Here is a 16,134-nt window from a genome sequence, read left to right as displayed (position 1 = left end):
GGAAACAGCAATAGCCGCCAGGGCGACTGCGAAGGGCCGTGAACTCCGCCTCCGCAGGCCGAACTCGTCAAAATTAACTGTGAGGATTTATCTGTTGTATCTTTCACGATACATGTATTTTAAATTTGGTAACTGTAGACACGAACACATAGCGAATGAACCATACGGACCGCTACTGAACGCGAAATACAGATACTACTAAAGATGCTTTCCAGTAATCGCAGCATTGAAGTTCGACCCATTCCGATATACGATCGAGCTGTCCTGCTTCAAGAATGTATATTTTCAAGTTAAACCATGGTTCAAGAACAGCACATTAAAGAAGCATAGTCTAAAGTACATCCGTCGACGTTTTTATGCAGCCTTTGTGTTCGTCCTGCGGCACCACGACATCGTATCCCCGTTCCGTACGTCGTAGAAGCATCTAGAAATGTGGCGCAACAAACACAAACACAAGAGAAGAGACACAACACACGCGCACACTACCAACTGTAATAAGAATCTGAAAACACTTCCTCTTCACCACTCCTCTTCTTCTACACTCAGTGTTTTCAGATTCTTATTACAGTTGGTAGTGTGCGCGTGTGTTGTGTCTCTTCTCTTGTGTTTGTGTTTGTTGCGCCACATTTCTGAATACTATGCAGCACCAACTAGCCCCTCAAGCCGTTATTTTGTAGAAGCATCGTTTGCACGACGCATTGTTGAGCAAAACGTGCGCTCTCAGTTACACCATGAACGAAGACGACAAATTGGTGCACTTGCATACAGCAGCGCTTACGAAAGCGACGCCGCCAGCTGGTGCGGCGGACGACGGCACCCTCGCCAAGCGCTATTCCCTAGTCATCCCTAGGCCTAAATTGTTTCGCATCTAAGGCATATCCGACGGCGCTTTGTAATTGCCCAGCGCTAGAGTAAATGGTCTGTCATTGAACTGTCCTACTGCCGATCCCATTGTATCAGTGAAAGAAAGATTTCAATTTCGGTGACCCCTTATAGCAGCAAAGCCAGAGTGCAAACGATGAGTCGCGCACCGCACCTGCGGCAATGTGAAGCGAAACGTATTGCAATTTTCAATAACACGGTATGGGGCCAGGAATCCGCAAGAAAGTTTTTCTTTTTTTCTATTGGCTTATTGTTTAAGTGAAGAAAAGATTTTAGCACGCTCCTGCGCTGGCGGAAGAGATTCACCGTATCGTTGACGCAGAGAGCTTGCGGAGGCATGGCCTGCCCGGCGTGCGTATTACTACGGCGGAGGAAGTAAAGTGGGCATAGTCGTGAGTCCGTCATTGCTACTAAGTCTATCTTGCTTATACAAAACGTTCATAGACGAATTAAAATGAGGATAGATTGGAAAGCGGTGAAACAGAAACGTATCACAGCTGCACTCGGACTGTTGTGTCATGTTTCCCGCATACGCTCTCGGTAATCATCTTGCGATTTCTTTTATTGCTTGTGTAGCCCACAATCGCGCATAGCTGTTCCGATAGCATTACCACTAAAAGAGGCGCTAATAAAGGTATTTAAGTCTCTCAAAGGACATCATACAGAGTGCAACGCCGCTCTGCCATGCATGAAGCGTGCGAATGCACAGACCACTCGGTATTGGCAACAATGGGCCGGCACAAGGAATCCGGTTAGAGAGTATTTTCCTCCTCTCCTGCTTGCTCTCGGTAAAACGGTCTTTACTGCCAATGGACCAGTTGGTGTGATCTCCTGGGCGAAACGTCCGTCTTCCCCAGCTCTTCGTGCTCGCCGTCGTTCGATGAGATAGCGAGAATCGAGCCCTATGATGTCTAATCACTGATCATTCTGATATGTGAATAATCGACACTTCCACTAACCCTATATATATTTTACCTGTCAATTTATCCCACGTTTTCTTGCTGCCAGCTCGGAACCAAAGGCGTCAAAGCTGAAACAATGCCACCATGCTGCAACTAGGCAGGCCATTCAGGGACATGGGACATGACGCAAGCCTCCCGCCTGCACCGGCGGCATCTGGGAAGCGCGTACAAATCCCAGAAAAAAACGCCATATGCTCTCCCCCCCCCCTTTTTTTTTAATTCAATTTTAGAGGTGGCAAAAAGAGTCCCAATTCATCTGTAGTATGCCTTTAAAACTCCCCGGCCTAACCTTGTGTTATAACCTGAACTCTAAATACGTAGATTTATCTTCCTACGAGGCACTAACGAGAACAGATTGGTGAAACATAGGCTAAGCGATTCAGCTGTAAACGGCAAGTTGAAGAATAACCAATCTTCTTTAAGGCCTAACTTTGAATATATTTTACCAATCATACCAAGGCGCTTTGAACATTTATAGTCACCCTAAAAGTGTGTAGAACTCATTAGGCTTCTATTTCTGTCCTAAACGACCACTTATTTTTGCTCTCATATCGCACTCAATATTTTTCATTTGGGACATTCGAACACAGGCGTGTATGTGAATGCATTGTTCTACGTTTAAATATTATCAACAAGAACATTTCTGCAGCCCTCCCAATTCTATCGAAAAATTTCGGCCCGTATCATTCGTGATTTTACATTTTAATGCGAAAGCATTACTTCGCTATGTTCACAGATTTCTGTTCGCAGACCGTGTCTGCAGATCGTGCCCGCAGACCGTGTCCCCAAAACGTGTCCGCAATAGCGTGTCCGCAAAATTGTGTTCGCAGCAGTTGTGAGTAATTGAGAAGTGGTAGAGGTTGATGAGCGGTGTCAATCGATAGAGGGTGACGTAATTTTGTTGCCGATAAAATAATTAGCCCAATAAATTAATTGGCTTCCTAGTTAGAACAACTGGTTCACAGGAAAGGAAAGGCGCAGTAACTGCCACACTTGTTTTGTGGACACCTGATGGATGGGAAAACATTTATTTTCATCGGCTTTAAGAGGTGACGGTTCAGTTTGACAGTTTCCCGCGCCAGGTGGCCGCCAGTTGAGGCGACCTCTTCGGCCCTATCAGTGACCAGAGCCTGGATGGCCAGATGGCCTCCAATTGCGTCCTGTCGGCGTTCTCTTCGGCCCACTTAGTGACCCGAGCCTAGATAAACGGGTGCGAGCAGCGCAGCACGGCCTCCCACTCCTCCATCGATGGAGCCGGCAGCAAATCGGCGGGTGGCGGATAGGCCGCGCACACCCATGTAATGTGGTCTAAAGTGGCACACGTTTTGTATTTAAGGGCAACCTGCTCTTTCAATATATAAGAATATAACCAGGCGTAAGGAAAAGGAGGAAAGTGGGAGTGAAAGGCGAAAGAGAAAAATGAGTGCCGTAGTGGATATGACGACAAGAATGAGACATTACGCAACCGGAAGTACAGCCGAAAATGAGGCATAGGAAGGAATGGCGCGCAACTTCAACGTACCAAAGACTGAAATGATTAAACAAGCGAATTAATGTGTTGTAGATGATTTGACGTCACGCAACCAGAAATAGAGCCGCAAAAGGGCATAGGAAGGGATTGGCGAGCAACGTGCCAGTCGGCGGTGGCACGTTGTGCAGACAACTGCTTCCCACGCTATTTATTTGTGCTTCATAGGTGTGTGCACCTGCATTGTGTTTACCTATACTCGACCAAATTTTCCACTGCCTGCCACTGCCGACTGGTTGCCGTGTGATTTTTGTTGACGATGTCGACTGCCACTGCTGAAGTCATGAAAGCCATTGAAGATTTCAAATGCGAAATGCGTGTCGAAATACGCTCAATTAATCAGAGCATAACATTTTGTTCTGACGCTGCTGATGATTTCAAAAATGCTCTATCTGAACTGAAAACTCTGACTGCAGAGGTCAAGAGGACAAAGGAGGAATGTGCTACCTTAAGGCAGGAAAATAAGGACCTAACTGAGAGGCTAAAGCTGAAGGGAGAATTGTTGAACTGGAGCAATACAGCCGGTTGAATAATGTGGAGATAAAGGGCTTGCCACTCACCGCTAAAGACAGAGCGGCTGAAATAGCCTTGCAAATCGCACAAACCACCAGCATTCCTCTCGACCTTGCAGATATTGACATCGCGCACAGCGTTAAAACCACGAACAACAGACATTAATCTCGTTGTACGATTCACGACCCTACGAAAAGGAACCAGTTTCTGGAGGCAGCAAAGAAAGCAACCCTGTCAACCACTGATATTGGTTTCACTGGTCCTGCTCAACGAATTTACGTCAATGAACATCTGACACCAGACAACAAACGCCTTCTAGGTGCCACTATTGCAAGGAAAGGGGAAGTGTCCTGGAAGTTCGTGTGGACAAAAAAGAGTAGCATACTCGCGCGAAAAATAGAGACTTCTGGTATCATTCGGATTAACAGTCATTACGATTTGCTAAAAATGACGTAAGGCGACGTCATTACTCATAACACTGATGTTCTTGCTTTCTTGCCTCTGGAAAATGTATCGAGCACTGCACCTCTTTTCACACCTTCACAATTTAATAAACATGTTAGCCTAGATGAAAATAACCAACTCATGTTAATACCTTTCAATATGCAATCTGCCATGAACAAAGCTGACCAATTGACACAATTTTTGGCAGGCTTAAGGATATCGTTTGATATCATCTGTTTAACTGAAACATGGTATCCTCATGACACTGATGTTCTGCGAATACCGGGGTATAACTCTTTTTATGTTAACCGTGCTACAAAACGGGGGGGGGGAGGCGTTGCGCTGCTAGCGAAAAACACGTACGCCTATGAACTGTTATCTGATCACTGCTTCTGTAATGGTGATATCGAAATGCTCACTGGGAAGTCCGCGCGCCAAACGTTTTCTGTTAATTACCGCCCCCCCCCCCCCCCCCCCCAGGGAAACTTAGCCACGTTTTTTGACCGCTTTGAGCGCGAATTATTCTTTTTTAACGCAGAAACCTTTATTTCCTGTATAGCGGGAGACTTCAACATAGATATTAACAGAGTAAGTCCTGCACAGCAAAAGTTTTCTGCGCTTCTCGGTGCAACTGGATTCCACAACGCTATCAGTAGTCCCATACCCATCACTGCTACCTGTTCTTCGGCGCTAGACCTTATAGTAACAAACAGTACCAGTACACTTTTTCGGGCCGGACCGCAATAGATATCAGTGATCATTTACCTGTTTTCTTGCGCTTAGACAAACAAATTTGTACGAAGGCAAACGCACAGGCTCGACGGCAAATTATTTCTCAAGAAAGGCTTGAGCAATTTAGGAGACGCATTGCTTTAGTGAACTGGGATCTCGTATACCGAGAAAATACAGCTGAGGGCGCTTACCGCAAATTTCTGCAAATTTTTCTCTTATTGTACAATGACTGCTTCCCTGTGGTTGACATAACGCCATGCAAAAATGCTCATAAGCCATTGATGAACCGTCGCCCTACGCGACTCGTGAAAAAGAAACACAAGATGTTTGCATAGTTCATTAAAACGAGAGATGCGGACGTACTAGCGAGATTTAAATCATTGCGCAATCAGCTGAATAAAGAAATAAGGATAGCTAGAGCCGCTTACTATAATAACTTGTTTGATATCCAGCTTTCTAGAAATCCCAAAGAAAAATGGAGGCGCTTAAACTTAGTTTTAAATAGAAACACACACAGCAGGAACATAACGAGCTTAATAATCGATGGTAAATTGTCCTCAGGTTCATGCCTTGAAAATACATTTAATAAATTCTTTTCCAAAGTAGGTTATAGCCAATTCAATGCCGGAATTGCGAATTTCTTTAGTGACAAGATAGAGGCATCTCTCTTCTTAAGACCAACGGACGAAAGTGAAGTTTTTGCAATATGCCGAAAATTAAAAGACACCTGCAGTTTTGATGCACATAATATACAGAGCAGACCAGTTAAGTACATTCTTGACATAATTACGCCATGCCTAACCTATACATACAACACCGCACTTATTACAGCTCATTTCCCTACTGACATGCAGCTAGCCAGGCTAGCCGTGATATATAAAAAAGGCGATGCGAACAAGTTGGGAAACTATAGGCCAGTGTCTGCACTTTCGTACTTTTCTAAGGGTTTAGAACAACTGATTCTCATTCGTTTGCAACATTTTCTGCAGAAACATTCCGTAATAACCGACTGTCAGTATGGCTTTATACAAAATATGTCCACGGAGCATGCGCTACTCGTCCAAAAAGAACGCATTTTAAAAAATTTTGAGTCACAGCTTCTAACTCGGTGTTTTCGTTGATTTCAGTAAAGCCTTCGATTGCCTAAATCGAACTATGGCATACGCGGACATGCTCTCAGCCTAATCAAATCGTATCTGAATTCACGGTCTCAGCATGTGGTGATTAATCATTCCTCTTCACAGATTCTAGGAATTTCGAATGGCGTCCCCCAAGGCAGCATTTTAGGGCCACTCCTGTTTAATATATATATAAATGACATCCCTAATATCAGTAACCACGCAAAATACATTATATATGCAGATAACACCAGCCTATTTTTTTCTTCCAATGACGTACAAAGCTTAGCAGACACCGCGAACCGCACGCTCTTATCGCTTGCCACATGGTCATCAGCCAACTCATTAAAAATAAACGAAGAAAAAACTAAAGCAGTACTCTTCCTTCCTAAAGAAAAAGAAGTACTTTACCGCCCCTCGTTATACCTCAATGGCAGTGAAATCGAGTACGTGGACACATTCAAATCATTAGGTGTAACGTTTAGCAGTACGATGACATGGGATGCCCATGTTAATAATATTGTGTGAACGCTTTCAAGAATTGTCGGAATTACTTCACGTAACAGGCATATTCTACCTATCAAAACTAATATTACTTTATATTATGCATTTTTTTTATTCGCACCTTATCTATTGCCTCCTTGTCCGGGGCCATACAACGGTATCTTATGTCATTAAACTGCAAACATTACAAAAGAATATGCTTCGCGCAATTGCCAACGGGACGTATGATTCGCCTACTAGACACATTTACCTACATTATAATATTGTACCCTTCAACAAATTATTTGACTACAGATTTGCATGTCTCTATAAATCAAAGATAAAAAAGGGTGATTCATTTTTTTCTGAAATTGTTCCTATTACATGTCGCCACTCATCATACGACATCAGACTGCAGAGTAGGTTTGCATTACCAAAGTGCAGAACTAACTATGGGTTTTGTATGTTGAGATTTATTGTGCCAAAGTTCCTAAATACCCCTTTGAGTGACCAAGTGAATATCATGTCTTTTTCTGCCATTCGTAAAAGCTTTATTTAGCAATCTATGATACAGTGATGTCCATTGTGTTTGAACGTACTGTGCCACTCTGTGTTATAGCCTCACGGTCTTCTGCGTCTATTATTGCTGCCAGTTATGAGATATGTTCTGTCAACCTTGTTCTGTAGATGCACTTGTATTCTTTTTTTTTAGCAGTGGTTGTTCTTGCCTTGTGCCTACTGCTGACTTGTAGGGGTGCTGAGGCCCGTCAAGCGGTGCATAATTCACTGCTTTTTTCTCCCTATCCCCAGTTTGCATGTACAAACTGAAATAAAGATTGATTTATTGATTTATTTGAAAGCACCAAAGACTAAAATGGGCCAACAAGAAGTGAATTAGGCAACTAGAAGCAACCAGAAGCAACCAATTACTGCATCCGTGTTTTCGCATTACTCCAGTGCTGATTCTGCAGCGCTCTTAAATTTTATTCCGCTCAGCATCACGGCGTTTACGCTGTTTTTAGGTTTCCCAATTTGCATTCTCCCATTTACAGTTCAATGCTATAGAGTTTATAGAAAACATTCCGTCGGATGCTTGAGGGTCAATTCATTTTGGAATTACATAAGTACACGATGGAAAATAGCGGAAAAAGTACACGAAGGACGGAAGGACGGCATGGTTTTTTCTGGACCGAAAAAATTGAACAGTTCGTGCTCACTAATTCGAAATCGGCAGGAAACTGGTACCGACATGAAAAAGAGGCGTGGTTGCTCCGTTAAGCACCGTTCGCCGATTGTACCGTGTGGGGTCGGCGTGGTGTATAATCTCCCTTTGTCTTGCAGAGGCGTTTACATAGGGCAAACGGAGCGGTGTCTCAACATTAGGCTAGGGGAACACCACAACTCCTTAAAAGAACAGTCTGGGAATCTTCCGGAGCCTTGCCGCTGCGGAAGATTCTTTCTTTCTTCCCTCCCCAGCAATGAGTGACACGTGCTCCTGTGTGTTACTGCCTATGTTATGACCTACTTTCCATAAAAGAGGCTGCTTCTCTCTCTTTTTCTATTTTTTTTTTTGTTATTTTTTTCAAGTGACCTGTGTTTATAGCGTGCTTCGGCAAAAAAAAAAAAAAACAGTTGCGAGTTAGCGCTCGTCCGTGTCGTCCTTCGTGTACTTCTCGCACTATTTTTCATCATGAACGTTCACCAACCCGCCCAACTTTCGGCATTACTTGGGTATGTACAGTGCAATCTTATTGTTCAGGATTAAATGTGCTGCACCACTCCTGCAACCGCGTCCATTCATGCACAATTTTTATTTCGTGCGAACTTCTACATTCTGTAAGGGTGCGTTGAAGCTCAGGTCGGTGTTCGGGTCGACCGTTTAACTAGCGCGTCAGTCTCTTGCGTCTTCGTCTTTTGTCTGCCGTCTTCTTTTTCTGGCACGCGCCTTCCGACATACTCTCGTCGTCTTTGTCATCGTCGACAATCACCGAGCGTTGCTGTGACACTACAGTTATCCCCGGGAGAAAAAAAGAGGCATCCTGCCGACTCATGGTGTGGACACAACAGGCGGGTCGTAACAGGGCTTGAGGCGGTCAACGTGCACTGTTTCACGCCCGCGGCGACGCATATCCGGTGTCGGTACAAGCGGTTCTATAACGTAGTTCACCGGAGAGGTCTGGCAAATAACCCGATATGGGCCATGGTATTTGGGCGCAAGTTTGGTAGAGAGGCCGGAAGGGGTGGCAGGAACCCAAAGCCACACGAGGGAGTCTGTGCTGTATGAAGGAGCTGGACAAGACGGTGCGCGAAGAAACTGCTGGTGACCTTGGTTCTGGGTTGTAAATAAGCGGGTCAACTGGCGACATTCTTCTGCATATGCTGCTGCTTGAGAGACGGTGGTCGCTTCGGAGGTGTCAGGGCGATAAGGAAGTATCGTGTCCATAGTTGAGGTGGGTTCAGAAGGAAAAAGGGGGAGAAGCCGGTCGTGCTTTGTATGGCAGTATTATAAGCGTACGTGACGAATGGGAGAAGCCGGTCCCAGTTTGAGTGGTCGGACGCGACATACATGGCCAGCATGTCACTTAAGGTACGGTTAAAACGTTCCGTCATGCCATTTGTCTGCGGATGGTAGGCCGAGGTAGAACGGTGGACAATGCGGCACTGCTGAAGAAGGGCTTCAATGGTCTCGGAAAGAAAAACACGGCCACGGTCACTGAGCAATTCTTTAGGTGAACCGTGGCGCAGAACGAGATGGTGCAGGACAAAAGACGCAACGTCTGGCGCCGACGCAGAAGGTAAGGAAGATGTTTCTGCGTAGCAGGTAAGGTGGTCAACAGCCACGATGACCCAATGGTTACCAGCTGGAGTGACTGGTAGTGGCCCGTAAAAATCAATACCAACACGATCGAATGGTCGGCTGGGGCAGGGCAAGGGCTGCATCGGAACGGTGCAGTGGTGTGGAGGGTTTTTGCGGCGTTGGCATTCCTGGCATGCGCGAACGTAATGACGCACGAAGTGGTACATACCCTGCCAGTAATAGCGGAGGCGAAGACGAGTGTAAGTTTTCAACACTCCGGCGTAGGCACACTGAGGATCGGCGTGAAAAGCGGCGCATATTTCCGAACGGAGGTGCCGAGGAATGACAAGGAGCCACTTTCGTCCGTCGGAGAGGTAATTTCGGCGGTAAAGCATGCCGTCGCGGATGGAAAAATGACGAGCTTGGCGGTGAAGCGTTCGTGAAGCTGGGCGCAGATAAGGTGTAGATAAAAGCGTGAGAAGAGAAGCGATCCAAGGGTCTTGCCTTTGTTCATTGGGCATGTCGGCAATTTCTAGCGAAAATGAGTCACTTATGGTGATAGCTGTCGAGTCAGAGCAACATTGAAGAGGTGACCTAGACAGGGCGTCGGCATCAGAATGCTTACGGCCAGAATGGTAGGTGACCTGAATGTCGTACTCTTGTAAGCGGAGGGCCCAACGAGCAAGACGGCCGGATGGGTCTTTAAGGGTGGACAACCAGCAGAGTGCGTGATGGTCCGTAACAACAGAAAAGGGACGACCGTAGAGATATGGGCGGAACTTCCCAATGGCCCAAATGATGGCCAAGCACTCCTTTTCGGTTACAGAATAATTCTTTTCGGCCTTTGTTAGGGTACGGCTGGCATAAGCAACAACATACTCTGGGTTGCCGGGCTTTCGTTGTGCAAGGACAGCGCCGAGACCTACACCGCTGGCATCAGTGTGAATTTCGGTAGGCGCCGTAGGGTCAAAATGGCGGAGAATCGGAGGCGACACTAGAAGGCGCCGAAGTGTCGAAAAGGCCTCACCACAGTCGGATGTCCAAGACAAAAGAATGGCGTCACCGGCAAGGAGATCAGTGAGCGGCGAGATGATCGAAGCGAAATTGCGGACGAAGCGACGAAAATACGAGCACAGCCCGATAAAACTACGCAGCTCCTTTAGAGAAGTTGGGCGTGGAATCTCAGCTACTGCACGGAGTTTCGCAGGATCTGGACGAACACCGTCTTTCGAAACAACGTGTCCCAATATAGGAAGCTGGCGAGCTCCGAAGCAGCACTTTTTCAAATTTAGTTGCAGGCCGGCATCAGTCAAACTCTTTAGCACACGCTCGAGACGGTCCAAATGTGACGTAAAATCTTTTGAAAACACGACAACATCGTCCAGGTAACAAAGACAGTCATGCCACTTGAGTCCGAATAGAATTGTGTCCATCATGCGCTCAAATGTGGCCGGCGCGTTGCACAATCCAAACGGCATGACGTTAAATTCATAGAGACCATCAGGTGTCACAAAGGCGGTTTTTGGACGATCGTAAGCTGCCATGGGTACCTGCCAGTAGCCCGAGCGAAGATCCAGAGATGAAAAGAATTCGGCACCTTGAAGGCAATCGAGAGCGTCATCAATACGTAGCAGGGGGTATACGTCTTTACGCGTTATCTTGTTCAAACGCCTGTAATCGACACAGAACCGCATAGAGCCATCCTTTTTCCTCACGAGAACAACTGGAGAAACCCAAGGGCTGTGCGAAGGCTGGATGACGCCACGGTGAAGCATGCCATTAACGTGCTCGGTGATAACTTTACGTTCAGCAGCCGATACCCGATAAGGGCGCTGGCGTACCGGGGCGTGCGTACCGGTGTCGATGCAGTGAGTGACTACGGATGTGCGCCCCAAAGATGCCCGAGGAAGGTCGAATGAGGAACGGAAGCGCTGCAGCAAGCTGACAAGCTGGTCGCGTTGATCTGCCGAAAGGCTGGCATCCAGACAGCCAGAAAAAGTTGGAGTGGAGTCGTCGTTCTGTACCGAAGCGGGCAAATCAATAGTATCGAGTTGCAGTGGGGTTGGGTCTTCTAAGACGGCAGATGTCGTAGCACCATCAAAGGACTCGACATGACCAAGACGTTCTCCACGAAGAAGCGTTGACGGACAAGGCGACGTGTTAGAGACGTACATGGCGCTATAGCCACCACAGAAAGTGAGAAGGGCGAAAGGCAAGACTAAGCAATGGCGACGATTAGCGGCGTGCGTCGGAGTGAACAGAACTGTCGAATCAGAAAAGCCGGCGCAGGAAACATGCACGAGGACGGTAGAGCAGGCGGGGATGTCAGTATCTTCGGCCACAGTTATCTTATCGACGTGGAGCGGTGTGTCAGACGAGGCGGCCGGCGAAAGCGGAGACAATTCGATGCTGGCTCGGCGACAATCAATAATCGCATGATGGCTGGTGAGAAAGTCGCAACCCAGAATCAGTTCGTGAGAGCAGTGAGGCAGCACAAGAAATTCGGCGACGTACAAAACACCCTGAATGACAATTCGAGCTGTGCACGCCGCAAGCGGTTGAATGCGATGTGAGCTGGCAGTTCGGAGAAAAAATTTCGAAACAGGCGTCGTAACTTTACGAAGTCAGCGGCAAAGGTTGGCACTTATAACAGACACAGCGGCGCCAGTGTCCACAAGAGCGAGAACTGCGACGCCATCAACAAACACTTCGAGAACGTTGGTAGGGGAAGACGGAGGACTTGCACAAGTAGAGAAAAACGCAGTTCTTGCCTCCGGAACTGCGGCTGTTAGTTTTCCTCCGGGCGAGCAGGAGAGCGACGGCGCAGCGGCGAGAGGGAACGACGGCGGGGAGACGGCGATCGACGGGAGGAGTGAGAGGAGCGGTCAGGATAATTTGAGTCCGAAGTGCCAGCAGGGACAGGGGGAGGGGAAGGTTCAAAGCTTGAACTGTAGTTATAACTGTACAGGCTGGGGCCATTGCGGTATGACTACGTGCGCTAGTGACAAAGCCGGGTGACGTGGCCAGGAACACCACATGAATAACAGATCGGGTGGTTGTCGGAGGTCCGCCGTGGATTGTTGACCGGACGTCGAGGAGGCAGGTAAGGGCGGGGCGGAGGTGGTGGCGGTGGTAACGGCGCAGCATACGCGACAGGGCAGGGTGATGGTCTGGCGGCGACAGCGGCGTACGTTAACGGGGCTGTCACAGGCGTAATTTGAGAGCTTGGCGGTAAAACATCTGCAGCTTGCTCCTGGATGGTGCGTCGAAGTGCAGAATCTATCGATGGGGTGGTTGCGGCAGAAGCAGGGAGGAGCGATAGTTGGCGAGCCACTTCCTCCCGTATAAAGGCCTTGATCTCAGAAAGGAGGAGGGTGGTTCAGAAGTGAGACCGCATGCTGTCGGAGGTACGAATAACCGATCGTTCACGAGAGAACGCCGGGTAGAAGCTCGTTGCCTTTTGAGGACGTCGTAACTCTGACAGAGCTGAACCATTTCGACGACGGTTTGGGGGTTCTGGCCGTCAACATGTGAAATGCATCGTCGGAGATTCTCTTCAGGATTTTGGTGATCTTGTCAGTTTCGGACATACAAGGATCAACACGTCTACAAAGATCCACAATGTCCTCTATGTAGCTGGTGAACGTTTCATCGGGATTCTGAGCGCGGGCTTCGAGGCGTTGTTCGGCGCGCAGTTTGCGCACAGCGGGGCGGCCGAACACCTCGGAAAAGCTCGTTTTGAAGGCCGACCAGGTGGGTAGGTCGGGTTCGTGGTTGCGGAACCATAAATTTGCTACATCGGTCAGGTAAAAGAGGACGTTGGCTAACTTCGTGGTGTCGTCCCACTTGTTGTAGGCGCCTACGCGTTCGTAGGAGGATAGCCAATCGTCTACATCTTGGTCGTCGGCGCCACTGAAAAAGCTGGGGTCACGCTGGCGAAGCCCACCAGAGCACAGGATGGTAGGAGAAGCGGTGGGATCAGCCGAGTGTGAAGTGGCGGTCTGGCTTGTTGCCTCAGGCATAGCGGATGGCGGAGCGAGTGTGCGGCTGCGAAACTCCAGTGTGAGAGGAGGGAACGAAGAGCAGCCTCCACCAAATGTAAGGGTGCGTTGAAGCTCAGGTCGGTGTTCGGGTCGACCGTTTAACTAGCGCGTCAGTCTCTTGCGTCTTCGTCTTTTGTCTGCCGTCTTCTTTTTCTGGCACGCGCCTTCCGACATACGCTCGTCGTCTTTGTCATCGTCGACAATCACCGAACGTTGCTGTGACACTACAATTCATTCTTGCAATGTTCTAATTCAGGAATAGCAGCATGTTTATCTAATGAATACAGAGCAAGAGATGCGCTGCAGCGTTGTCAAAAAGATATTTATGTAGCCATGAACCGACCTTAAATATCCAATATAGTGTCCTTTTCACGCCCTTGGACGTTGAGGGTGTGACGGCAAATGTGTCAGATCCGTTTGTTTTCAGTGTTTCTTTGCGCGAGCAAGCCGAATATTTATTCAGAAACGACTGCATATATGTCCCCTGTGTTCTTGTTTCAATTTTTTCAGCATAAGGTAAATAGAACACACTACGTCAAAGGAGTGTGCAAGAAGATGGGAGAAAAAGTGGTCTGCACTGAAGATGTAGATGGCCCTCCGGCATGCTGAAGCTACAGGAAGACGGGAATCACCTAGACTATTGCACAATAAATACTAATTTCTTCTTTTCCTTTCCACATTAATCTTTTATTATTGTTTGGTGAGAAAACAAGCACCCCGCACTGTCATCCATTTCTAACATAGATACAGATATTATTCGCTAATCGTTTTACAAAAAAATGTAAGGACCATGTATGTGTGCCCTATACTCCGTGTTTAGTTTGAGTACGGATAAGTTTCCTCGCATGATGAGCCTGTCAATAAGTTACACACAATAGTGTGTGTAAGTTAGGTCTGTGCTTTGCTCATCGGCACTCTTGGAAGAGTACGCAAAAAATTTAGGGATAGGAAGTAAAGACGCAGCAAGACTTACGAAGATAAGCATTTCTTCAAAAAACATCAGCTAAGATCTCCTTTCTCATTATGGACGTTTGAGGACGGCGAGTTTATGAAGGTCTCGAGGGACTGACCGTAAAAACATGGCAGGGCGATTTTAAAGACAACAGAAGAGTATGGTCCAGAAATCCTGTTGTGTCCCTCAATGCTTCGACAGTTGAGGGGGTCATAGGAGTTTGTCAATGCCATCTAAAAAACTTGTGCGCAAGCTTAAGCCCTAGTCGTCTGGAATCGCCAACCACCTGCTGAAAACATTAAAGCTGCGCCTTTAAGTGCGTGATACAAAAGCGTTAAGGGCTCCCATTGGCAGCTTCCCTTACAGACCTTCGTTCGCATTTTTGAAACCCTTGGAACTCACTTAGGCACCTACATTTTATAGCTTGCCTCCATTATTGCGCACAAAACTCATCAGCATACAGTCATAAAGTACGAAATTTTGTGAAACGTGCAGTTTGTTATTCGCTTAAGCACTTATCCCTTTATTGGGTGTCTATTATATCACACGTACTAATTAGCGTACATACATAAGATAACAAGTTTTATACTGTCTCAAACAGCTGAAATCGTTATTTGCTCTGTTTTCGACAGCCGCCTTCATTTCTTATCATTCTGAATCCCGCACGGGGATAAATTCAGTATTATTTTTGTTCATGCTCCTTGTCGCCAGACGCGGCTTTATCAATTTCATTGTCGCTTAATGTGTGCCGAACTTCGGAATATAATTATGAGACATTTTAGAGTTTTATCTTCGCAGAAACTTCATATCTTTTGACGAGGAAGCTTACTTGCAAAACAAAGGCCCCTGCATCGTCTCTCACATGGCTCCTGTACTTTCCAACATATTTTATCATTAATCGTTTTAATAATTGCAATAATGGCAAGGTCCCTAAAATTTTTCAATACATGGAGGAATTTTTAATTGTTGCAGACTTGCAATGGACTCTGTGGACTGAGACAACGGTAAACAGTGTTTTAGACGATTTTGGACAACTTAGAAAAGGGCTAACCTTTACCTTTGAACTACAGGATAACGGCATGCTTCAGATCCTAGATTTGCATTTAAAGTTTTTCGATGGGCATATATGCTGGGCCTAATTACCGCGTGAGCAAAATGGTCTCTTGCCGTATGATTCTTCCTACACAAAGCTGGTGGAAAAGAGAATCACAACCCTCGGTCGGAACCGTCGTTCCGAAACGCGTGCCTACATGAGATTCAAGCCAAATTTACAAACAAATTGGGCAGGCTTGTTTATTTATTTACTTTATTTTTTACAAATACTGCTGTCTCGGAAGAGAGACATAACAGGAGCAAGTAAATATAGCAGAAACAAATAACATCGGTAACATAAAAATATATAACATACAGGTATGCAAAACAGATCAACATGTCAAATTATAAGCCAGCTGAACAAAGAACTCTTCAATTGGTAACGAGCGAAATTAGCCGTCCACTCTATTCCAAGTTTAAACAGTTGGCGAGGAAAAGAAAATTTAAAGCTATCTGTGCAACGTTTGAAAGGAACAATGTTTAATGGGTGGCTCCATCGGGTTGGACGTGAGCATGAGGACACAAATGAGAAGGCTGCCCTGGTGTCAGATGAGACGTGAACGATATTGTGCTGCATGATGCTGCGTT

At 46.7% G+C, this 16,134-nt stretch overlaps 1 protein-coding gene across 1 annotated transcript in view; it reads left to right on the top strand.

Annotated features, from left to right (window-relative positions):
- The window catches only part of LOC146193476 (uncharacterized), a 157,076-nt gene extending 142,897 nt beyond the window's left edge, over positions 1-14,179 (top strand). Inside the window, exon 7 of the mRNA XM_084602781.1 lies at positions 14,013-14,179. Within this exon, the coding sequence (XP_084458907.1) occupies positions 14,013-14,111 (99 nt within the window). The 3' untranslated portion in view covers positions 14,112-14,179. The remainder of the gene's footprint in view (positions 1-14,012) is intronic.
- Positions 14,180-16,134: the final 1,955 nt, after the last annotated feature.

This window comes from Amblyomma maculatum, chromosome 4 (assembly GCF_055883805.1).
Source record: "Amblyomma maculatum isolate TAMU_Amacu chromosome 4, ASM5588380v1, whole genome shotgun sequence".
In the NCBI taxonomy this organism is placed as follows: domain Eukaryota; kingdom Metazoa; phylum Arthropoda; class Arachnida; order Ixodida; family Ixodidae; genus Amblyomma; species Amblyomma maculatum.
The sequence above is the reverse complement of the archived record's forward strand: the minus strand, read 5'-3'. Positions and strand labels throughout refer to the sequence as shown.